Genomic DNA, 26188 nt, shown 5'->3' with positions numbered 1-26188 from the left:
CCTGAACTCAGGGCCTGGGCACTGTGCCTGAGCTTCTTGTGAAGCTCAAGGGTAGCACTCTACCAATTGAGCCACACCTTCTGGCTTTTTCTTTTTATGTGGTACTAAGGAATTGAACCCAGGGCTTCATGCATGCTAGGCACATACTCTACCACTAAGCCACATTTCCAGACTCTGGGCTGGGGCTCTTCACTGCAGCCTTCTGCTGAACAGGGCCAGGGACAAGCACAAAGCTAAGCAGCACCTTGTTGACTTCTACAAATCAGCGTGAATGATGCATTCTTTCCTAGACCTGGATGAAATGTCTAGCTTTTCAGTCTCTTTTGGTAACACACAGTTAGGAGTTTTATCATTTTTTTTTTAACTCTAATCATTTCTTTAAAAATACCCCTCTCCCCAACTCATCAAGTCTCATCCAGTCTCATACTGAAATGTCAGATATTTAAAGTTTCTCCTTTCCTCCAGCTGGGAGGTCTGAGGCAGAAGGATCACATCAAGGATGTCGCTCGCATCCCTCTCCTCCTTGATAGCTGAGTCCCTGCCGGAAAAGCAGAGACCAGGCCTCCCCCGCTTGACAGGAATGCTGGACACACATCAAACTGGAGTGGCAGACTCCACAGTGTTGCATTTCTCTTAAGCTTCCTCGTGGTTTTACAAGGCCTCCTCTGTCATTCCCTGGAGGACCAGGTGCTCTCTAGCTGTTAGTGGTCCTTTAGTTCCTAGATGTCCTTTCGCCTCCATCATATCTCTGTTTCCTTTGGATGGATTCTTCCTTTTATCTTTTGCAGTGCTAGGAAGTGAACCCAGGGCCTCATGGATTTTTTTTCTTACAATGGCCAAATTGGCCTCCCCTCATTGAGAACCAATTAGGTCCACAGGGACTCTGGGAGAACAGACCCCATTGGGCAGGCCACTGTCTGGCCTCTTCTCAAAGAGCTTGCACACAGGTCATCTGTACACTGTTGAGGGTACATCAGACAACAGACCCCAAGTCCTTGAGACAGTGACTCTCTGGAGGGCTGCTGTGTTTGGTGTGAGGTGAAGAGGGGTCACCCCGTCCCTCTGCTTCTTGGAGAGAAGGGGAACTTCTCGCCTAGGAACAATTGTTTCCAAAGAACTCCTCTTCCATTCTCAGGGTGCAGCCTAGAAGAAGATGCAGATAGATGCTTCAGCCCACAGCTACAGGTCACCATGATCTCTTTTCCTTAGGGCGCACAGTTGAGCCAGCTCCGCTTCCCTTTAGAACTCAGAAGAACTTGGCAACGACTGTTTTGTTCTCAGCCTTTGGGGTCTCTGGTGACAAAGAATCCTGTTTTAGCGAGGTTTCCTCGGTTAATATCTCTTCTTCATGGAAAAGACCCACTACCTGTCCTTGCATTAGGATAGCGGATGGACCAGAGGTGGCACCAGTTAGCCTTAGGGATGGGGCTGTATGAAGACAGTGAAACATGGACAGTTATTGACTTATTATGTTCTTATACTAATATCATTAAGATTTTAACAAAACACAGAAGATGCTCATTTTAGACAATTAGACGTGCAGAGAGACACCTCTGTCAACACAAACCACCTTCAAGTGTTGGTGAAAACTTACGAAACACACAAAAGCACTTTTCTAAAGCATGACTGCACTGACACATGAGGAAAAGGCCATGGGGGAGACAGGGGCGAGACAGTCCCCGAAGCGCGAGGCCGCCCTCTGCCCCGACTGCCTCTGGCAGTCACCAGGAAAAGAAGCCCCTGGCTAGCAGGGTGGCAGGTGAGGCCACAGAGCTCTGCGCAGGGCCTGCCGCGCCCCACTCCACACCCACCAGTGTGACTTCATTTCTGGGAATTTAAAAAAAAAAAAAGAAAGAAAAGAAAGAAAGAAACTAGCATGTGGACTAGAGGTGTGGTTCTGAGTTAAAGCACCTGCCTAGCAAATGTGTGGTCTTGAGTTCAAAACTCAATCTCTCTGTGTCTGTCTCTGTCTCTGTCTCTCTCTGTCTGTCTCTCTGTCTCTGTCTCTTGCTCTCTCTCTCTCTCTCTCTCACACATACACACACACAAAACCACACCAAAAAACCCCACAACTATCCCTGATCTTCAAAAGATTTTTTTTTCTTTGATCTCAGCTTTGGTGAGTGGCAGACTGGAGACCATCCTACAGGAATTCTTAACCCCCAGCATTAACTACTTGTATATCTAACTAAGATGCTTTCCCGCTTCATGAGCTAAAAATGCAGTTTGAAAATGTCTTGGGTTGGCCATGTACCCAGGAGACTGGAAGAAGCAAACTTAAGCCTTAGCTGGACACTACTGGCTCACACCTGCAACCCTAGCTTCTCAGGAGGCTGAGATCAGAGGATTGTGGTTTGAAGCCAGCTGGGCAGAAAAGTCTGAGAGTCTGATCTCCAGTTAATCAGCAAAAAGCCAGAGGTGTGGTTCAAATGGTAGAGCCCAGCCTTGAGTAAAAAAAACCAAGTCCACAGTGTGAGGCACATGCATGTGTACACACACACACACACACACACACACACTCACACACATAAAGAATCAAAGTCTCAAGGGTGCTCACAGCTACAGTTTCAAGAAGCAAGGATATATAATACAAATCACCAACCACAAACAAATACATTACTGTAACAAGTGAGTAGAAAAGAATAAGACAGAATCACACCCACAGTTTGACTCCAGGTCTGATCTTCAGGGCTGGGGCTCTGATGCTTCCAGTCTACTTGCTCAAGTCCAGCCAGGGCCTGGACCTTGGACTCACCTCTTAGGAGATGCCAGTAGCTAAGAACGCTGATATAGCCAGAGAAAAACAAGTGCAGGTCAAAATGACCAGATATTTTAAGAGTACAATCACAATACAAGAACAAACTGTACTACAAAGCCAACTGGAACAAGACAGAGTACAAATCTAAAATAAGCATATAAAGGTCCTCAGATGGGTAAGAAGATATAAACAAAGAACAGATAGTTCTACAGAACCAAAAGGAAATGCTGGCCATGAAACAGTGATAGCTACCCAAACCAACAGATAGAAAACAAGAGCAGCCACGTAGCAAGAAATGAGTTATGATCTGGATGAGCTAGGGCTGCCCCAGAAGTGGAGAATATGACAGGATATTGAAGCCATGTGGAGAATAGAGGTACTATATTAATGTTTATACAACATGAGTCTGGCAAAGTGAGAAAATAGACACAAAAAAATCAACAAAAATTTGCTGGGTGCAGTGGCTCATGCCTGTAATCTTAGCTACTCAGGAGGCTGAGATCTGAGGATCACAGTTCTAAGCCAACCTGGGTAGGAAATACCATGAGACTCATACCTCTCATTAACCACAAAAACCTGTTAGTAGAGCTTTGGCTCAAGTGGTAAAGTGCATTGAGTGAAAAAGCTAAGGGACAATGCCCAGAGTTCAAGCTCCAGGACAGCATACACACACACACACACACACACACACACACACACACACACACACACACACACACACCACACACACACACACACACACACACACACCACACACACACACACACACACACACACACACACACACACACACACACACAACAGTTTTCATGGCACACCAAAGGAAAAGATAAGAAAAAGCCTAAAGGGCTGGGAAGATGGCTCAGTGGTAGAGCGCTTGCTTTGCATGCTCGAGGCCCTGGGTTCGATTCCTCAGCACCACACAAGCAAAATGAAAAAAGCCGGAAGTGGCGCTGTGGCTCAAGAGGTAGAGCGCTAGCCTTGAGCTGAAGAGCTGAGGGACAGCGCCCAGGCCCAGAGTTCAGGCCCCACGACCAGACCCCAAAAAAAAAAAAAATAAAAAGCCTAAACTTGAATATATTATAGCAAATTTTAACATTAAAGACAGAAGGAAAATAATTAGACTTTTAGTTTTCCTAACAAAAACACTGGAGACAAAGTCAGGGACTGTTGATTCTAGCTACTTAGCAAACTTAAATCTAAGGACTGAGGTTCAAAGTCAGCCAGAGCAGAAAAGTCTGTGAGACTGTGATTTCCAATTATCCACCAAAAAGCTATCCATGAAGGGTAGTTTAAGTGGTAGAGCATCACCTTGAGTAAATAAGCCAAGCAGGAACCCAGGGCCCTGAGTTCAAGCCCAGTACTGTCACACATACAAAAAGATTCCCATTGAAATAAACAACAAAGAAACAGGCATGTGGCTCAAGTGATAGAGCACCTGCCTGGCAATCACCAGGCCCTGATTTCAAACCCTGGTACCATCAACAAAAAACAAGCAAACAAAAATGTCATTTCACAAACCCTACTACTTAACACAGTATTAAAAGATTAGTCTAAGCCAGGAGCAGGTGGCTCACGCCTGTAAGCCTAGCTACTCAGGAGGCTGAGATCTGAGGATCGCGGTTCAAAGCCAGCCAGGCACGAAAGTCCCTGAGACTCTTATCTCCAATAAACCACTTGAAAACTGGAAGTGGCGTTGTGGCTCAAGCAGTAGAGGACTCGCCTTGAGCTGAAGAGCACAGGGACAGTGCCCAAGCCCAGAGTTCAAGCCCGACGACCAACTGGGGGGGGGGGGGAGGGGAGGGGGGGAGGGAGATGAGTCTAATGCTATAACATCAGACACAAAAAAGTGAAAGAATTGGAAGAAAGAAAACTGTCATTTTGGGGGTAGATATGATTACTGAAAAGCTAACAGAATAAGCACAGGAATCATTAGAATAGGAAAATTTCACAAAGGTACTAAACATAAATTAATCAAGTTTTAAGAATCAATGGCCAGCTGGGCACTGGTGGTTCACTCCTGTAATCCTAGCTACTCAGGAGGCTGAAATCTGAGGATCACAGTTCAAAGCCAGCCCTGGCAGGAAAGTCCCTGAGACTCTTATCTCCAATTAACCATGAGAAAACCGCAAGTGGCACTGTGGCTCAAGTGGTAGAGTGCTCACCTTGAGCTGAAGAGTTCAGGGATAGCGCCCAGGCCCAGTTTAAGCCCCACAACCAACAACAACAACAAAAAAAGTATCAATGACCAGTTAGGTGGTATTACACACCTGTATCTCAGTACGTGGGAGGCTGAGACAAGAAAACTGGCAGTTGGAGGCCAGCCTGAACTATAAAATGAGCAACCAAGGACCAATGTCAAAAATGTCCACCAACTAACCAACCCATCAAACAAACAAACAAACAATTCACCTGCTTAACAAACTCATCTACCCAACAACTCACTCACTCAAATCCCAACGAACCCATCAACTCACCAATAATCAACCAAACACACCCATTCACCCACCAACCAGCCCACCAATCCACCAAACAAACATCAAGTGCAAGAGCTAAGGTTTTTCTGAGTAGTTTACTAGAGATAAGAGTCTCACAGACTTTTCTGCCAGGGCTGACTTGGAACTGCAATCTCAGATCTCAGCCTTCTGAGTAGCTAGAATGACAAGCTTGAGCCATCAGCACCTGGCTGAAATTTTATCTCTTTTATTCTCAAATACTGTATTTTTTTCCTCTCTTTTTGAGACAATATCCTGCTATATGTAGTCCAGGCTGTCCTAATCCCAGCTGGAGGCTGGGATTACAGGCATAGGCCACCATACCTGGCTATTTGTATTCTTTAAAACCAGCATTGACAAACTAGAAAATAAAAAGTAAGATGCTTTCACAGAAGCAATCAATATATTTATAAAACTTTCACAAAGTAAGCCGGGCGCTGGTGGCTCACGCCTGTAATCCTAGCTACTCAGGAGGCTGAGATCTGAGGATCGCGGTTCAAAGCCAGCCCGGTCAGGAGAGACCGTGAGACTCCTATCTCCAATAAACCACCAGAAAACCGGAAGTGGCGCTGTAGCTCAAGTGGTAGAGCGCTTGCCTTGAGCTGAAGAGCTGAGGGACAGCGCCCAGGCCCAGAGTTCAAGCCCAACGACCGACAAAAAAAAAAAAAAAAACTTTCACAAAGTAAATTGAAAACCTTAATGGAAGACAAAAATAAGCCTGAATAAAAAAGAAAGATGTCATAGGCAACTAGCTTAATAAAGATTCTAGCTGGTTGCCAATGTCTCTGCTTGTAATTTTAGCTACTCAGGAGGCTGAGATCTGAGTACTGAGGTTTGAAACCAGCTTGGGGAAGCAAGTCTGTAGTGTAGGACTCTTCTTCAATTCACAAGCGAAAAGCTGGAAGTGAAGCTGTGGCTCATGTGGTAGCCTACCAGCCTTAAGCAAAAAAGCTTTGCCCCGAGTTCAAGTCCCAATATTGGCACAAACAGAGAAAGATTCTATTCTTCTTCTTTTTTCTTCTGGTCCTGGGGCTGGAACTCAGGGCATGGCTGCTGTCCCTGAGCCTCTTTGTGCTCAAGGCTAGCGCTCTACCACTTAAACCACAGCGCCACTTCTGGCTTTTTTCTGAGTAGTTTATTGGAGATAAGAGTCTCATGGGGACTTTTCTGCCTGGGTTGTCTTTGAACTGCGATCCTCAGATCTCAGCCTCCTGAGTAGCTAGATTACAGGCGTGAGTCACTGGCACCTGGCTTCTATTCTTCTTCTTCTAGCATTCTACAAATAATATTCAGTCCTAATCAAGATTGCAGGTAGAATTTGTTCATGGAACTTGACAATGTTTTTCCAAAATGGATATATGAGAATGAGAAGCTGTAATTAGCTGAGTGAACAGAGAGGCACAGACGGTGAGTCTCCAGTAGAGTTGAGGGCACACTAAAAGTCAACAGTAATGACGAACAGTATGATACTGTCAAAGGAAAAAAAAGACAATAGAAAAGAACAGAGCTCAGAGACAGACCTTCCTATGTATAGGAACTTGCCACAGTCGGTAAAGTTTGTGTGTGTGTGTGTGTGTGTGTGTGTGTGTGTGTGTGTGTGTGTGTGTGTGTGTGTGTGTGTGTGTTTCAAGTGGTAGAGTGCTTGTCTAGCCAGAACAAAGCCCTGAGTTCAAACCTCAGTACTGACAACAAAAAAAAGATATATGACAAGAAACATACCACAAACCAATGGGAGAGAAGCTGTTTTTTACTATATGGTGATGGAGAAACTGCCTTCATAAATTAAGAAAAGGCTATGCTTTACTATAAAGAAAAATATACCAACCAAGATGAATGACAGATTGTAAATAAAAAGTCCAAAAGTAGCTGAGCCCCGGTGGCTCACATCTGTAACCCTTGCTACTCAGAAGGCTGAGATCTGAGGATTGCAGTTTAAAGCCAGCCAGGGCAGGAAAGTCTGTGAGACTCTTACCTCCAATTAACTACCCCGAAATTGGAAGTGGAGCTGAGGCTCAAAGTGGTACAGTGCTGAGCACAAAACCTCAGGGATATCACCCAAGTCCTAAGTTCAAGCCCCAAGACCAACAACAACAAAAAAGTCTGAAAGTAAACTAAATAAAGCTAATATGAGAAAATCAAGAAATATGGGACTTAAAGGGCAGGGAAATATTTGATAAACCCAAATGTAAGGCAAAATAGATAAATGTGACTACTACAAAAAGCAAGGATTTCTGGTCTATGAAGAATGCCACAAAGTTAAAAACAAGTAACAGACTACACTATCTGGCAATCCAAAATTAGTAAGAGATTAGTATTTGATGAACAGACAGAAAATGCAACTGAGTAAGAAGCAAAGGAGAGGCTAGGTGCTGGTGACTCCCACCTGTTATCCTAGCAGCTCAAGAGACTAAGATCTGAGGATCACAGTTTGATGTCAGCACGGGCAGGAAAGTCCATGAGACTTATCTCCAGTTAACCACCAAACATCCAGAAGTGGTGCTGTGGCTCATGTTGTAGAGTGCTAGCCTTGAACTAAAAAGTAGCTCAGAAGCAGCGCCCAGGCCCTGAGTTCAAATCCCAGGACCAGCACACAGGAAAAAAAGAAGGAAGAAAAAAGGAAAAAGAAGCAGCAGCAGCAGCAGCTAAGGAGATAAGAAATCATTCACAGACTGGGGCACTGGTGGCTCGTGCCTGTAATCCTACTCTTGCTCCCAACTGGAAAGAGTGGAAAAATAATGAAGAGGGACACACACAGGAACACTGAGGAGGTAAACACATTAAGAGACGAGAAGAGACAAGCCACGCCAAGGCACACTCATGGCAAGCCGGTTATATACCTGCGCAAGAAGCGGCAGCCTTTATCCTTGGCAAAGCACGAGATCTCACTTGCCACTGTAACTCAATCCTCAGGACACCCAGAATCTGCTCCTCTGCTTCTACTTCATTTTTCAACATTCTTTTAAACAAAAGATTGATTCTCTCAAAATTTCGTATGGACTACAAGCAATGTCACAATTTCAGACACTTTCCAGTCAGTCATATTAGGTACTTTATTGTCCATGCCAAAAATGAACTTTTGACTGTTTAACTGCTGTACATGCAGACTACAAATACATAATTGAAAAAAGACATTATGGTTTTACCTGGTAATCTAAGTACCAACAATAGAAGTCCCAATTGTGGGCTTCTAGACAGCTATTAAAAAGAACAAGGCAGATCTTGAAAGAATGCTGGGTATGAATTTGAAGTTGAACTTGAGCACTCAGAGCTAAACGGCTGCCTATGCCTAGAGAAACTGTAGCATTAACTGCTCTGGGAAAAGAAAATAATATTAAGGGGAGAAATGAGATTTGCTTTATGCCCCTTGTATACCCATGTATGTACTTGGAATTATTTTCCATGAGGTTCAAGAATAATCTCTTCAAAAACCTATTTATTTTATATCAAGAAATCCACCCTAAGCCAACCACAATACAGTGAGACCAAGTATGGTATCATAAATTACTTTCTGCTTTCCCACTGGTGCAACAGGAGTGAGCTTTGTTGACTTCCTTTCTCCCTCTTTACAACCAAGTCCAAGTATTTGGTTCTCAAAGCAAAACAACTCTCCCCACCAAAACTTATGTTATTTGTTGAAAATACATTTAACAGAAAATAAAACATTTGTGTTACCACTCTCTATATGTGTGTATGTTCATCTGTGCATATTATTTTTTGTTGGTTCTAGGTCTTGAACTCAGGGTCTGGGCACAGTCCTGAAGCTTCTTTTTGCTCAAGGCTAGTGCTTTACCACTTGAGCCACTGCATCACTTCTGGCTTTTTCTGAGTCGTTCATTGGAGATAAGTCTCATGGACTTTTCTTTCTGCCTGAGCTGGCTTCAAACTGCTATCCTTAGCTCTCACTCATCTGAGTAGCTCGGACTTCAGGTGTGAGCCACCAGTACCCAGCTCACCTATGCATCTATGAGTGTGTGTATATATAGGTGTATACACACACACACACACACACACACACACACACACACACACACACACACACACACACACACACATTCCCCTGCTCTTTCCCTTTTATTTTTTAAATGGGTAGTAGTTCGGGCTACTTGCTGAGGTATGCCCCACCACACCTGGCTTCTTAGAACTGCTCTTTCATATGGACATCATGCTCATTTATTTTTTTTTAAATTAGTATTTATTTATGCAACCAATCTAATCACATTAGACTGTTCCCAACTTTTAATATAAACAAGCAGCACTTTGATGAACACCGTTGCACACAAACCTTTTTTTTTTTTGCCAGTCCTGGGGCTTGAACTCAAGGCCTAGGCACTGTCCTTGAGCTTCTTTGGTTCAAGGCTAGCACTCTTCCATTTGAGCCACAGTGCCACTTCCGGTTTTATCTGTGTCTGTGGTACTGAAGAATTGAACCTAGGGCTTCATGCATGCTAGGCAAGCACTCTACCACTGAGCCACATTCCCAGCCCCACAAACCTTTTTTAGAAGTCCATTCTCTGGACAGGGAAGGTGGCTCAGTGGTAGAGTGCTTGTCTTGCATGCATGAGGCCCTGGGTTAGATTTCTCAGCACCACATCAGCAGAAAAAGCTGGAAGTGGCACTGTGGCTCAAGTGGTAGAGTGCTGGCCTTGACCTGAAGAGCTGAGGGGACAGCACCTAGGCCCAGAGTTCAAGCCCCACTACCTACAAAAAAAAAAAAAGTCAACTTTCCCCTTAAAATAACTTTGTAAAAGCAATGTATCTTCATCATCAGGTCATCAGGTGGTAAAATTGGACTTCTAGTCATCTTCAGTTCTTGATCAATGGCAAAGTCCTGGTTTAGGATTGCTTTCAGCCTACATAAAAATCTGCTTCCTATTTCTGTATGTCCCTGTGCCCCACAGAATAACACTATCTATTAGATACCTGGCCTTCATTTGATTCACTCAACCTTACAGAATTGGTCTCATCTATTTGGTTTCTTTCTTTTTTCTTTCTTTTTTGGCCAGTCTTGGTGCTTGAACTCAGGGCCTGGGCCCTGTCCTTCGGCCTCTATGTGCTCAAGGCTAGCACTCTACCACTCAAGCCACAGCGCCACTCCGGCTTTTTCTGTGTATGTGATACTGAGGAATGGAACCCAAGGCTTCATGCATGCCAGGCAAGAATTCTACCACTGAGCCACATTCCCAATCCCATTGATTTTGTTTGTTTCTTTCTTGGGGCTGGGAAGGTGGCTCGGTGGTAGAGTACTTGCCTTGCATGCATGAAGCCCTGGGTTTGATTCCTCAGCACCACATACACAGAAAAAGCCAGAAGTAGCACTGTGACTTAAGTGGTAGAGAGCTGGCCTTGAGCTGAAAAGCTGAGGTACAGTGCCCAGGCCCAGAGTTCAGGCCCCATGACCTGCAAAAAACAAACAAACAAACAAACAAACCCTGCATTCTCACTGTGAAACCCTTTCTTCCACAGGCATCATCTTTTTCCTAAAAACAAACTTTGCTTAGTTTCTTATGTACAGCTTAGGATAATAAGTGTAGAGCTAACATTTAGTTATTGCTGTGTGTAAGACATTGTGTTGCATCAATAATGGGATTTAAAAATAAACACTGATGAGGATGGGGGGTGTAAAAGGAACCCTTATACACTGTTGGTGGGAATGTAAATTAGTGCAACCACTGTGGAAATTCCTCAAGAAATGAAAAGCAGAAGTAGCACACTGAGCATATACTCAAAGGCATAAAGTCAACATTCAACAGACACATCCATGTTACTGCAGCACCATTCAAAAATGCCAAGTTATGGAACCAGCCTGAGTGCCCATCAACTAAGGAACAGAAAACATGGTATAGCAGGGTTGGTGGTTTATGCCTGCAATCCTCGCTACTCAGAGGCTGAGATCTAGAGGGTCGTGGTTTGAAGAAAGCCAAGGCAGAAAAGTGAGTCTCCACCTCAAACAAAACAAAACAAAACAAAATAGGCTGGGAGCTTGTGGCTCATGCCTGTAATCCCAGCTACTCAGAAAGCTATCTGAGGATCTCGGTTCAAAGCTAGGTTGGGCAGGAAAGGCTATGAGGCTCTTATCTCCAATTAACCAGCAGAAGACCAGAAGTAGTGATGTGGTTCAAAGTGGTAGAACACTCACCTTGAGCAAAAGAGATCAAAGACAGTGCCCAGGCCCTGAATTCATCAAGCCCCACGACCAACATTCTTTGGGAGTGTTAGGGGGCACAGAAATTGAGAGATAACAGGCGAACAAATGCAGCAGTAGTAGTCACTGGACACTATGTTGAAAATGAACTATACAACTTATGGATGGAATTAGAGGGAAAAACTAGAGAGAGTGAGGGAAAGGGTGAGACTGTCCCCCCCCAAATGAACTTTTTATGTGGCTTATTTAACGCTAGTCCCTGTGTATATCACCTTTATAATAACTAAAAAAATATAAACATTGCATGTTTGTTCTCATATGCAGAATCTAGTCCTAGAAACAAACACAAAGCCATGACCTGTAAGGGGAAATACTTGAGAGATCAATGGGAGGAGGATAGTGGGGTAAAATATATTAGAAGTACATTGTATACATGTATACAGTCATAGTGAAAGAAAAGCCTGAACAATGGCACGTTTAATGCCAATAGCCCACATTTAGGTAGGCAGGCACTTTTTTTTTTTTGGCTATTCCTGGGGCTTGAACTCAGGGCCTGGGCACTGTCCCTGAGCTTCTTTTGCTCAAGGTTAGCATTCTACCACGGAGCCACATTCCCGGCCCTTTGTTTTCTTTTTCTTTTTCTATTTTTTTATACTGGGGATCGAACCCAGGATATTGCACTTGCTAGGCAGGTACTTTGCCACTGATCCCAAGGCAAACACTTTTTAACTTTAGTCAAAGAACTCACTGATTGTGTGTGTGTGTGAGGGGGGGAGGATACAAAAAACATCTTCAGGGGCAGTAACTGGCTTGTATACAATGTACTTCTAATATATTTCACCTCACATGCAAATCACCCTTACAAGTGTGCTCAAAGTACTTGGCATCCAGGGTGGGAATGTGGCTTAGTGGTAGAGTGCTTGCCTAGCATGCATGAAGCCCTGGGTTCCATTCCTCAGCACCACATACACAGAAAAAGCTGGATGTGGCACTGAGGCTCAAGTGGTAGAGTGCTAGCCTTGAGCAAAAGCAGCTCAGAGACAGTGCCCAGGCCTGGAGTTCAAGCCCCAGGACTGACCAAAAAAAAAGTACTTAGCATGCCACCCTCCTCCTTTCATACCTTCCTGAAATCCTCACTCTACTCCATCTTTATGAGAAGACAATGGAAATACCCTTAAAGGAAAAATAAGTAAAAGCACTCTTCTGATTGTGTGGTGTACATCCCTTTCTACAGATATACAAATGGCATTCTGTTCTGTTTCTGACAAATTGCTTCATATTCCTTCATTCTCTTTTCATGCTGTCTATATTCCCATGCTTAGTTCCCCCCTACCCTCCCACCCCCCCGTGGGTTGTAGGGCTTTTGAACCCAGGGCCTGGGCTCTGTCCCTCAGATCTTCAGCTCAAGGCTAGCGCTCTACCACTTGAGCTACAGTGCCACTTCCAGCTGTCTAGTGGTTTATTCGAGATAGGTTCACAGACTTTCCTGCCTGGGCTGGCTTTGAACCACAACCCTCAGATGTCAGCCTCCTGGGTAGCTAGGATTACAGATGTGGGCCATGGGTGCCCAGCTCTCTGAGCTCTTTTGCGCAAGGCTAGCGCTCTACCACATTGAGCCACAGTTTGACTTCTGGTTTTCTGATGGTTAATTGGAGGTAAGTCTCTCATGAACTTTCCCACCTGGGCTGGCTTTGAACTGCAATCTTCAGATCTCTGTTTCCTGAGTAGCTAGAATTGAGTGTGTTACCAACACCAGCTCAATCAAGTGTTTTTTGTCTTCTTTTATTTATTTTTTTATTATTGTGGGGCTTGAACTCAGAGCCTAGGTGCTGTCCCTAAGTTGTTGTTTTGGTCATGGGGCCTGACCTCTGGGCCTGGGCACTGTCCCTCAGTTCTTCAGTTCAAGGCTAGTGCTCTACCACTTGAGCCACAGCGCCACTTCTGGCTTTTTTCTGCTTATGCGGTGCTGAGGAATCAAGCCCAGGGCCTCATGAATGCAAGGCAAGCACTACCAATGAGCCACCTTCCCAGCCCCCGAGTTCTTTGGCTCAAGGCTAGCACTCTATCATTTTGAGCCACAGCTCCACTTCCAGTTTTCTGTGGTTAATTGGCAGTAAGAGTCTCACAGACTTTGCTGCCCGGGCTAGCTTTGAACCACAATCCTCAGAGCTCAACCTCCTGAGTAGCTAAGATTACAGGTGTGAGCTATCAGTGCCTGGTGAAAAGTTCAATAACATTCTTCTTAGACAACTTTTACAAATAAAGCTTAAAAATAAAAACAAAACAACAAATACCCAACACTTCAAAAGATGATTGTTTTTGTGTGGAATTCTCGTAATTCTGTTTCAAACTCTGACCCCAGACATACAGACACACCCCATTCACTACAGATAGAATCTCAAGAGTTGGCATGAAGGATTTGCAGGATCTGCCTTCCTCCCCATTGCTAAATGTACCTGTCACTGCAGACCCATCTGCTTCCTGCTTCTTCCTGACTGCAAAAGCCGCCTTGAGGCCTACGTCAAGTTTTATCCACCTCACCAAAACCTTCCCAGGGCACCCTAGTGCCTTTCTCCCCTGCTCCGAACCCCAATGTCAGGTGGCAATGAACCACACCTTTGTAAAAAATCGAATGCTTTTTTGTTTCTTTTAAAGACAGGGTCTCACTATATAGTACAGATTGCCTTCCGACTTGTGATGTTCCTGCCTCAGCCTTCCAAGCAGAGATTAGACATTCGCCAAGCAATAACAAAGTCTGTGAGTACCGTAAGTGGGGGCTGTGCGCTTTGTGAGACTGCCCCTGCCCGCCCCGAGTGCCCAGTGCCCAGCACGGTGTGATGTAGACAACAGGTACGAAAGACTGCTGACAGAGGGCAAGCCACGAATGAGGCAACAGGCACGAGAATAATATGTACATTTCTCTTTATTCAATACAACAAACACATAACACATACAAAAAGAAAAAAGCACTCATGTAAAAGGCCCTGTCACAAAGGACAGGAAACATCTACACTGAATCAAATAAGGCTCTTGCTTTAAAACGGGTTTGCTAGCTACAGCTGGAATATGAGCAAGGCTGTTGCAAAGCAAAATGAAAGAAAAATCCCTGCACTGAAGGAATATATCCATGGGTTGCTTTACTAAACTTACAGATCCATTTTTAGGAATGTTTATGCTCTTACATACCCAAAATTTATCAGCGTTTTATGAAATGTGTGCATTTTTTTGTTGTTAAAAAATTTACCTGCCCTTCTTTTTTTCTTAGAAAAGAGGAATAGGAGTGTTGTAAAAACTAGAGATCCACAAAGTCTGGAATGCCTCGTGGATACCGTGAAAGGGCACGTGGAACTGAGAGTGCAAAGGCGGCTGGCGGCGCCCGGGAGAGCGGACTCTCTGCCCCGCCCGCAGCCGGCACCCAGGCCCACGGCGAAGCACAGTCCCCTCAGCGCAGGGTCAGCAGCAGCCGTCTGTCCATATTCCCGCTCCCTGCGGAGCCAGAAATTAAACAAGCACCAGATCATCTCAAAAGAGCCTTATACAAACACACACACACACACACACACACGCCACACCCATTCACATGTCATCACCACCCCCTTTTATTTAAATTTATTTATTTTTTACTAAAATAATACAAAAAAGGGAGACAGGTATATTTACAAAAATCCATGGCTGGTACAGTACATAATTTTTAAGACACACTAAATGCTACAATCTTTCAGGTCCTGAGATTATTACAAATAGCGACTCAAAGCTTGTGTTCAGGTCCAGTTTATAAAGGAGGAAAAATAAAACCCCCAAATATTAAGTCACATATTTATTTGAAATACAGTATATCCCTTCAAGTAAGCAGAAACGCACTTCCCTGCGAGCAGGTGCGACCCAGGACCATGGGCCTTCCACCCAGACGCCAGCAGCTCCTGCGGCGCCTTCCCTTGAGACTGGGCAACAGGGCGCCCGCCGTCTATGTGAGTGTGGAGGACGCTGGAGGAGGAGGGAGCCCCTGCAGGGTGGACACTTGCTGTATACATCGGTGGTTTTTCCTTCTGTGTTGGCTACCAAACAAAAGTCTTTCCCTTATCCAAACTCATACTGTACGGGTTGGAAATACGTGCTTACTCAGACTAAAAATCACTCATGATTTCCAATCAGTTATAGCAAATAGGTCTGCAGTTCCATAGTCATTTTTATAATCACAAACCTTGCTCATAATTAAAGAGAGAAAACACTGACTACTCAGCTACCTTGTTAGACTTTCATTCATTATTTTGGGTGAAAAATTTTCGTAACACAATGGGCAGTTTCAGATTTGCCTCCTCTCTTTGACGGAAAATTTGGGGGTTTTGATACTCCTAAAATAAGGTAATTTTTCAAGACAGCAAAAGGTCAGTGTAGAGCTTGAATCTTTTGTCTGAAGGTTACCATGGACCAGAGGGTAGGAGTCCATTTCTACTGGTGGAGAGCCCCCTGGTCATCAGAAGGCATTTAATCAAAGTATAGATAATCCATTATGTAGACAGAACCAAGACTAGAAAAACAAAGCAAAACAGAAGCTGACCAATTTTCCTACTAGCTACATCAAACAGTAATGCCTTTGTCAACTGAGAAAAATTCCTTTGCTTTTTAATGTAGCTCGCCAAAATTGGGGGAAGTCCTTGGTAACTTTCCAAGTTGGGAAACTCACTTTTCAGAGAGCACACTGCCTGGCCGACAGCAGAGAGAAGCCAAGGTAGCAAGCTTGTGGCTGGGAGAACGGACAACACAAGACGGCCAAGATGGGAGGCCTTACACACAGTCTGTGCCACAGGCCACGGCGCAGCTACTGGCCCAGGAGCTGTGCACTCCTCAACGTGCTGAGGACAGGCAGAGCTTCTGACCTGAAACACAGACGTGTTCCAAGCTATCTTGGGCAGCAGTCATTCCATTTGTATTTCGGTTAGATTTACATTAGTAGATTATCAAATATCTAAAAGCCATTCTTGGGATAATATGGAATATTACTCATAGCAACAATGGAGCAAATAATATAGAAGGGGAGATAGGCTGGTATTAAGAAGTCAATGGTCTGCTGGACTCAGATCTTTCCAAGTGTGTTTGTCCTGGCTTAAGTATGAAAACAAGAGAGCAGACTATTAGGACACGTAAGCGCCTTAACCAAGGTCTGTATCCCTTCCAGATAACCTTGAAAAATATCAGGAGAAAGCCAGGAACTACACTGCTACTGTATCACGTAGTAATTAGAAATGATGTTTATTTATTGACTTATTTGTTGCAGGGCTGGGTATGGAACTTGGGGCTTTCTACAAGACAGGCAAATGTTCTACCACCGAACTACAACCCTCAGCCCACGCAATCTATTCTTTAATACCAAGGAAAGAGAGGAAAGACTTCTGGTCACCAGTGACTACTTCTAACGATTATACTTCCTAGACCAACAGACCCTGAATGATACCGCTGAGATTTCAGAAAGCAAACATTCTTCACCTGTCTGGGTAACAATTTGAAGAAATGTCCAATCTTTATTAATTCATTATGAGCCAGGCGCTGGTGGTTCACACATGTAATCCTAGCTACTCAGGAGGCTAAGATCTGAGGATTGCAGTTTGAAGCCAGCCCAGGCAGGAAAAGTCTGAGACTCTCCAATAAACTACTCAGAAAAAGCCCGAAGTGGTGCTGTGGCTCAAGTGGTAGAGTGCTAGCCTTGAGCAAAAAGAGGCTCAGGGACAGTGCCCAGGCCCTGAGTTTAAGCCCCAGGACTGGCAAAAAAAAAAAAAAAAAAAAGAACAATTCATTATGAAATGGAAAGACAGAGAAGTTGAACTTTTACAATATGAGATGAAATAAAGATCACAAATAGCTACTTTGAAGCAAATGGTTGAGGTTATAGGAGGAAACTGTAACTGAATATTAAGTTATTCGAAGGCATTAACTGCCTGTGTCCTTAGAGGTGCTGGGATGTCCACAGGCCCCTACACCATAGGCTTCACCTCTGACTGCGATGGACGAGGACACAGGATCGAGGCCCAAGTAAGTGAGCCAGTGAGACAGTTTAACTTGTTTCCCTGGAGTCCTAACATACAACTTAGACTGCAGGGGAGCGCCCAGTTAATGACAGAGTTAAGTGTGAGGCCACAAGAGGGACGATGAAGAATTCGACATCAATATCGAAAGCTATTTTAAATAGGAATCTGACCATTTGTTCAGTTCTAGATACCTGGACACTGTCATTGAACTGAAAACTTCTAAAACACTGGGATGATTTCATCTGAACCACTCTACTAACACTAACTACTGTTCCACACCAGTGAAAGGATCTCTAGTTGGCATCTGAATACCAAGTTCACATTTTAGGTTAGACGAACACAAAAACCAGTGTATGCTTCTATTACTCTACCCCAGAGGGACAAACACATATTCAACAAAACTGTTCTGTCCTATTTCTTTGGGTAGAAATCTAGACATTTTGTTATTTTAAGGATGGGTAAATGTGGAAAATAACAAGAGTATGTTTACTGCATAGTTAATATTTAGAGGCAACTAACTAAGGCCTTATCCGGAAAAAGCAACTAAAATAAAAAGATTTTAAAAAACCAAAACATTCTATTAGTGGAGACGAATTGGGTCTTAGCCTATTGTGGAGTTAACTCAGATGTCTTAACTGTTTGGGCCTGGTGCTTTCTAACTCACGTAAGATAAAAAAATAAAATAAATAAATAAAATCCATGTTTAACCCCTGCATTCTCTTTCATGACTGAATGTCATCTGAACTCACTCTCAGTACCTCTCTCTCTGTCCCTGTCTCTCTTCCCATCACCCAACATCTAGCCCTAACTAAAAATGTACCCATTTTTCCTGTTATTGTTTTAATTGACACAAGACACACGTGTTACTGTTGAGTATTCAGGGATGGAAAGCACAATGAAATGGCCATTTCCTCCTGAGAATTAGGGAAATCACGTCTCCTTCTACCTCACCACCTCACCCCAACCCTGCCCCACAGAGGAAGTGCTTTCCCTCTATTTTCCTACAATTGGAGTGACTGATGGCTCCACCTTTCCCATGGGCCAAAGAAGCTTGAAAGGCAAAGCTAGTACTGTACTCAGCTGGCAATAGGCACATAGCACCTGGCCCAGCCCTTCAGCACAGAGCTGGATAAGCACAGTTACAAGAATACCATGTGGAGCCGGGCGCTGGTGGCTCACGCCTGTAATCCTAGCTACTCAGGAGGCTGAGATCTGAGGATCGCGGTTCAAAGCCAGCCCGGGCAGGAGAGTCCGTGAGACTCCTATCTCCAATAAAACCACCAGAAAACCGGAAGTGGCGCTGTAGCTCAAGTGGTAGAGCGCTCGCCTTGAGCTGAAGAGCTGAGGGACAGTGCCCAGGCCCAGAGTTCAAGCCCCACGGCGACCAAAAAAAAAAAAAAAAAAACAAAATACCATGCGGGATCTGGTTTACAGGAATGAGACATTTCATTCTTAGAGAGTTACAACCTTAGCTATCCATCACCAAACGAGTAACATAAAGAAACTGAATTGAGAAGAGGGAAGAGAGACAGATAAAACTTTCAGGATCATTCCTCAAGTCCAATAACCAATCATCCAAACTTTGTTAGCTCTATAACCTTCACAAGCATCACAGAAGTAATATCACCAGAAAAAGCCAAGGAACTCAGTGTCATTCCCCCTTGCTTTGTTAATCTGGAGCTAGCTATCTTATCCCACTGCAAATATTGTATGTTTAAATAAATATGCATCTGATTTAAAATTCCAGTGACATTTTTTAACACTTAAAAACTGTAGGGTGGCCGGGCGCTGGTGGCTCACACCTGCAATCCTAGCTACTCAGGAGGCTGAGATCTGAGGATCTTGGTTCAAAAGCCAGCCCAGACAGAGAAGTCCATGAAACTCTTATCTCCAATAAACCACTAGAAAACTGGAAGTGGTGCTGTGGCTCACGTGGTAGAGTGCTCACCTTGAGCTGAAGAACTGAGGGACAGCGCCCACGCCCAGAGTTCAAGCCCCACGACCAACAAAAAAAAACAAAAACAAAAACAAAAAACAAACCTGTAGGGTGATCTTTATATTCACTACAAGGAAAACATTTTCTAGCCTCTGTAGGAAGAGGATAATACTATTTTTAGTTATATAGGACATTTTCGAAAAAGTCAAAATATTTTTGAAATAGTTTCTGAGATCCGTGGGAGGTAGGTGAATACTAGTTTACCCAATTGTCTCATGGGTATTGTGAGGCACGAAGGTTAAATGACACAGGAAATTCAGAAATTAACACTTACTACTCAACACCAACTGCCTGACACATTTAACTACTGGAGCCTCTGCTTTCTCTCCTAGCGACCAGTCTGCTCAACTAAACTTTTATTTAAAAGGGGGCACTTAGTAGGTAGATAGATGTGAATTATTTTTGAGGACTAGATCAACTTAGTCTGCCTTACCTGTCACTTCTGTTTATCACACACACAAAGAAAAAAACCAGATGAATCTTAGACACTAAAAGCTATGTTTTGTTTTGTTTTTTGTAAAAGGGAGAAATCTACATAATCATTAAAATTAGACAGAGCCAAATGTAATTATCTGGCAAATAAAAGGAAGAATGAATCTCTCAAGTACACTACAGACTATATATGAGTGTTTTCCTTACAACTGGAAGCCTTTCTACTTCTAAGTCTACTTGTATTTGAACAGATACACAGCTAGGTTTTCTTCAAAAAACCATTTTGAGAAGACAATATATTTTACTGTTGAAATAGTTGCTAACTTCTTTCAACATACTAGTTGCCATATCTCATGATTCTAGCTCTAGCCCTCCTAGGTGTACACCTGCTACCCAAGTGGGTGCTCTCTTTTGTTATTCCAATGAGTTCTCCTCTGTTACTTATGCCACATTTGAAGGGCACAGAGCAGTTGGTTACATCTAGGAATAGTCACCAAGTCCACTAAATTTATTTTATTTAGAATAAGCAACACATATTTGTTACCTTCTACCAATATTCCAAGGGGGAAGATGGCATTTCGGGAAAAGACTACTTCCCAATCTGCCTGTTTTAATCAACTATAAGCACTGGAACCAGGCAGAAGTCTTGTAAATGTTGAGAAAGGATTCAAGGGAACAGTAGCTATTTGTCTCACATATGCGTGCATATGCATGCATGCATCTTACACACATATCCATCTGCATATAAAGAAGAGTATCTCAGCATGACATAACATTGGCAAGTTTGAGTTTCTTCCTCCTGAATCTCCTCACTCATCAGTCTATACTTGAGGATGTCTGAGAACAATTTCAAAGGGGAGGATGGGAGGGGGGGAGAAAAAAAAAGGCACTTAACAAAGACATAGGCCTGAATTGAGCATGGTTTAGAGGAGTTATATAAGTATTTTACCAGAGCTAAGAAATTATTTACAAAGAGTTAAACTTTTCCTTTAAATTTTTATAAAATAAAATTGCATAATATGTATGTAATCACTTATCTACTACTGCATTTTTCTTCTGCTTATTTTTTACAAAACCAAAAGCACCTCAAAAGCAAAAAAACAAACAAAACTCATACATGCACAATAGGAAGTAAAAGTGCCCACTTGGAAAACATTTAAGTCAGCAGAAACTACGATGCTCAAGCACAGGGAAAGTTCTCAAGTTTGGCCTGATTATTATAGATTTTCCTCATTCTTCCATTTCCAACTTGAAAAACAAAAATCAACAAACATAACAAATAAATTCAAAACCTAACTGATAAAAATACAGGGACCAGTGTGCTTCTATGGTACACTCCTAAGATAAAATATCCTAATTCTATACATGGATCAAATTATATGACAAAAACTCCTAGAAATAAAGATCTGTTATTAGATTAAAGTCAACCAATACAGGCAAAGTTCATTTTACAAATGTAGCAGCAAATAGGATAGATAAACTGGAGTTCAGAGATGATCCCAAGACAGAGTCCCCATCATCAATGGCAGTTTTAATTAACAGTAGAATTTTCATTTCAGAAAATGTCTTGAACCAAGTACACAAGGTGGAAAGGGGTATGGGAGAGGGCAACCAGAGGAGAAAGACTAGAGGGGCCTGCCCTTTCCATCCCCAGGCCGTAAACAATTTAGATCTGCTTTGGGGGAAAAAAAAATATCCTGGGTTAAAACCAGTTCCACGAACTTGTTTTCAAACAGGTGTCAAACCCACAGTAATCAAACATGTATGTGCCCGCTCAGCCCCTCACCTTGGTGGTGTGATATCCTTCCCAGTGTCTGTGACACAGAATGATAAAATTTGGGCTAACAACATCCATCAAAGGGGTGCTGGACATGAAAGAAGGTACTAACCCCCTCTGCTTGATTTCGTCCAAGTATTGGGATTTTATGACTAGATTAACCTCACTTCTTTTCCCAGAATCTTTTTCAACTTGTCTTAAAGATTTTTTTACCCTCTTATCTCAGAAACAGTGAGAAAGAATCATAATTTAATGAGTGGAAATTATTGCTTGCATTTACTTTGGAGGCTCTGACTGAGCTTGACACTTTGCTCCCAAACAGTCTCCAAGGCCCAGCACTGCTGTCTCTGAGGACAGCTGTGATGGCCGTTATTGCTTGTGAATACTGAGGATTATTCTGTATGTACAGTAACAGCTTAAATATCGTGAAGGCAGCTTCCAAGAGAAGACGGAAACGAACAGCTTTATCTTCCTGAATCAAGAATCCCGCTGAGTGGGATATAATTAAGTGTGCTGATATTTTTGCATTTGGATGTTGCTAATGATCTTTAGACATATACTACAGATAGCCTTTTCAGTTACTCACCATTTTAAAAAATAACTTAATTTGATTTCAAGTGCAAAAATACAGTATGAGTCACAAGTCTCTGTGTTAAAAAATAACCAACTTATATGTTTGGTTTTTAGTAATAAAAACTGTAAAGACTGGTGGCCATAAAGTGTGGACACCATTTTTAATATTATCATCTAGAAAAGAAATGTTTGTATTTACACGTACAAACTCTGTTCATACCCTATCTACAGAGAAAAATAAGGATTTTGACTCAATTGTACAACATAAAAGGAGGGTCGTGACTAAAATGACCAGTGAAAAGGGGAGGGAAACCACCAAAATGGGGACCTGACTGCAGTCCTCAAGGAATCAAGACTGATGACAATAGAATGTATTTTAATCAAATCACACAGGGAGAGAAAATCTTTTCTAATAGTGATAAAGGGTCATCAGGGATCTTCACATATTATGATTCAGAATTGATGGATTTAAGATACTGCAATTAAGCCAGATGCTGGCAACTCACATCTGTAATCCTAGCTACTCAGGAGGCTAAGATCTGAGGATCGTAGTTCAAATCCAGCCTGAGCAGAGAAATCTGAGATTCTTGTCTTCAATTAATAGGCAAAAAGTCAGCAGTGGGGGTATGGTTCAAGCATTAAGAGTTCTAGCCTTGGGCAAAAAAAAAAAAAAAAAAAAAAAAAAAAACAGGCAAGAAAGAGGCCCTGAGTTCAAACCTCAGTACTGGCTTTCAAAACAAAACAACAACAAAAACTGCAATTAAACTAGCAATTGATTTACATGTATACACACACATATGTATATACACATACATAGTTATCAGCAGGAAGAGATTAATATGCATTCTGACTTCTCTTGGAAGAGGAAGTCAAATGAAGGCTACCTACTCAAAGGAAAACTACTATCACCAAACCAGGTAATATTAACAAAGGCCAAACCAAGAGGTTCCCTATATTGGAATAAATCAAGAGTTGAGTAAGCTTGCCCAATTAAAAATTGAATGACTCTTAATCAACATACGAAATTCAAGTCAAACATCTTTGTAGCATCTCAGTTTCTTCCAAAATAGCTACTGGGGTTTGCACAAAATCTATTATTTATTTTACTGGTGAATAAAATTCTGAGGAGTCAGTCAAGGAATTATATCAGTGATTTTTTTTTCTTTCTTTTTCTTTTTCTTTTTTTTTTTACATTTCTCTCCCTCTTTGATTTTTTTGAGACAGTCTTCTATGTAGTCCCAGGATAGTCTGGAACTTGGCTGTGTAGCCCTGCTTGGCCATGTAACCCAACTCGGGCCTTGGATTCTAGATCCTCCTGCCTCAGCATTCTAAGTGCTGGGATTACAGATCACCAGAACCAGCCTCAATGATTCTGTTGAAATAATGATTTCCCCTTGCTGTAATAAGTTCTTGGAACTAAAGTTTTCAGTTATTTATTTAGTCTTTTGCTGTAAGCAAGCCAAAGTGACTCTGAGGTCAAACTATAAGAATATGGGTCTGAACAGATCTGTGGTTATTTATAGTCCTGTAGGATATTTGGGACTCACTTTTTAAAGAAAAAAAGCCTAGGTTAACACTCTTTATTTGAATAAACAATGGTATAAAATAATATATAATAAAAACAGGAAAAATATCTTGCTATGACCGGTCTAGTGATGTGTTTTGAGGTTAGTCTTTCATCATAAATAGACCGAGTTACACTTCTTAGAGTTCATACATACCACTCTTAGGTATAGTTTGAAAATATCCATAAGTTTAAAACTCAAGTGACATCAGAAAGATGAGGCAAAATAGAATAATATGTATTCATAGTAAACTATCCACTTTCCCTTAACTTCCTTTGTTGATTATGCTATTTGCAATAGGAAGCTATAGTAACGGAGGAGTCCTACTATCTGTGTATTTACTTGAATAAGTATTAGTAAAGCTTTACAATCCCAGATGCTCCATTGTTTGTTCACGGCACTGAATATAGGGAGTAAAACTACACTGTGATTGCTATAAAAGATAATCATTTGTACCCATGATCCGAATATAGTAATTCCTCCCTTTAAAAATACTTTCTTAAATTTTTTTCTTAAAAACAACCCATATATATATATGTATATCTATCTATATATATATATATATACATATATATATGTGTGTGTGTGTGTATGCTATTTGGCTGGCCAATGAAGACACATCCACATTCTATTTGTTTAGGTCAACAGCTAATATCACCTGAAGTACCACTACCTGAAAGAAAAAAAAGAGCAATGTGATGTGAGGTGAATTAGAGGGAAGTTTTCAGTTCTTGCTGGAGGCTGGCAAGGGTGAAGAGCAGCAAAGCAGCAGCCCTGTAACAAAGACTCCCTTTTTTAAAGTAAAAAATGTGAACACAGTCACATCTTAGCATCAAGACTAGAAATGAGACCAGTTAAATACTAGACGTGCCAATCACCTGAAGAAACGAGTTAAGTACCTGGCTTCTGAGGGGAAATTGAAATTGCCCTTTCACAAAAAGGGGACATCCAACTTTTGTCTATTTAGAGCAGTAGGCTCAATTTCTTGACTTAAAAATCTAGATGATTTAGTAATATATATCACTGTCTAAAATGACTTTCCTGAACCATCTTGAGACCACAGATTCACATGGGGAGTTGCTACATACCAGGGAAGATTCAAGTTTGCTCAGGATAGTTGAGGGTACAGTTATTTCTTCAGCCACTAGCTGTATGAGACATAGAGTCATTCTTGGTTTTTGTGGTGAATTTGCTATATACTGTCTACTTCAACAGACATGATCATTACTCCTGACCAACTGGCCTAATTCCAGGTCTGATTTTTTTATTATGCAATCATGTCTAGGGTATTCAGATCCAATCCCCAGGATGGATGGTATTTACCCAAATCCTCTCAACTTCCTTCCTCTGGGAGGGGGGTGGGGTGGGGGGTGGGGGTAGAATCAAATTTGTACTTCTGTGGGTTTGACAGCTGAGTCTCTTTCAAGTCAGTTAGCATGGTAACTTTGTCTTTCTTTAGAAGAGACCAAAGGTCACTAACTTTGCACAAAAGCATTTCTTCCTCCTGCACCTGGCGTGCTCAAGTAGTTTTCCTTCCTTTTCCTCCTCACCACAGTGCTTGGGACGAGAATGTAAACATCGACAGAAACAGCAGCCCTGTGACCACATAAGGACTTTCCCATCAGGTAGATCCCATCAGTCAGTTGAACACTTCCCTCTGCTTGCTGGGAAGTCATTGAGTTTTCCGTGGTAACTTAGTGTCCGCTTTACTTTGGCCTCCATCTGCAAAAAACATGAAAAATTGGGATGGTTTTGTGTTTTAAAAATAAATAAAAAACAAAGCAAGAACAGAAGCTGATTAAACATCAAAGAGATAAAAGCTCAACAATGACCCTCCTATCTCAAATGACTATGGTTCAGCTGGTTTTTAGTCCTCTAAAAGCTCTTTGACCAGTAGATATATTTATTTACCTTGGAGCCAACCCTGTCCAATGTATACATATATATATATATATATATATATATATATATATATATATATATATATATATATATATATATGCACACACACGCACATATATACACATATATGTGTATACACACACACATACACACACACACACACACACACACACACACACACACACACACATTTTTTGTCATTTGTGGGGCTTGATTGAACTCAGTTCTGTCCCTGAGCTCTTTTGCTCAAGGCTAGTGCATTACCACTCTGAGCCACAATGCCACTCTGTTTTTTTGAGTGGTCAATTGGAGATAATAGTCTCACAAATTTTCCTACTGGGGCTGACTTTAAACTGCAACCCGCAGATCTCAGCCTCCGGAGTAGCTAGGATTACAGGCATGAGCCACCGGCACCAGGCTTGTTTTTTTTTGTTTTTTGTTTTGTTTGTTTTGTCGGTCATGGGGCTTGAACTCTTGGCCTGGGCCTGGGCCCTGTCCCTCAGCTCTTCAGCTCAAGGCTAGCGC

At 42.3% G+C, this 26188-nt stretch overlaps 1 protein-coding gene across 2 annotated transcripts in view; it reads right to left on the bottom strand.

Annotated features, from left to right (window-relative positions):
* Window positions 1–14300: 14300 nt before the first annotated feature.
* Window positions 14301–26188, bottom strand: part of Ubn2 (ubinuclein 2) — an 83239-nt gene continuing 71351 nt past the window's right edge. For both annotated transcript variants that reach the window (XM_069996882.1, XM_069996883.1), the window contains exon 17: window positions 14301–25483. In XM_069996882.1, coding sequence (XP_069852983.1) covers window positions 25434–25483 — 50 coding nt within the window. In that variant the 3' untranslated portion in view covers window positions 14301–25433. The remainder of the gene's footprint in view (window positions 25484–26188) is intronic.

The sequence above is a fragment of the Dipodomys merriami genome, unplaced genomic scaffold, assembly GCF_024711535.1.
Source record: "Dipodomys merriami isolate MVZ:Mamm:240054 unplaced genomic scaffold, mDipMer1.0.p SCAF_5, whole genome shotgun sequence".
Classification (NCBI taxonomy): Eukaryota; Metazoa; Chordata; class Mammalia; order Rodentia; family Heteromyidae; genus Dipodomys; species Dipodomys merriami.
Note: the sequence above shows the minus strand (reverse complement) of the source record. Positions and strands in the feature narration are given on the sequence as shown.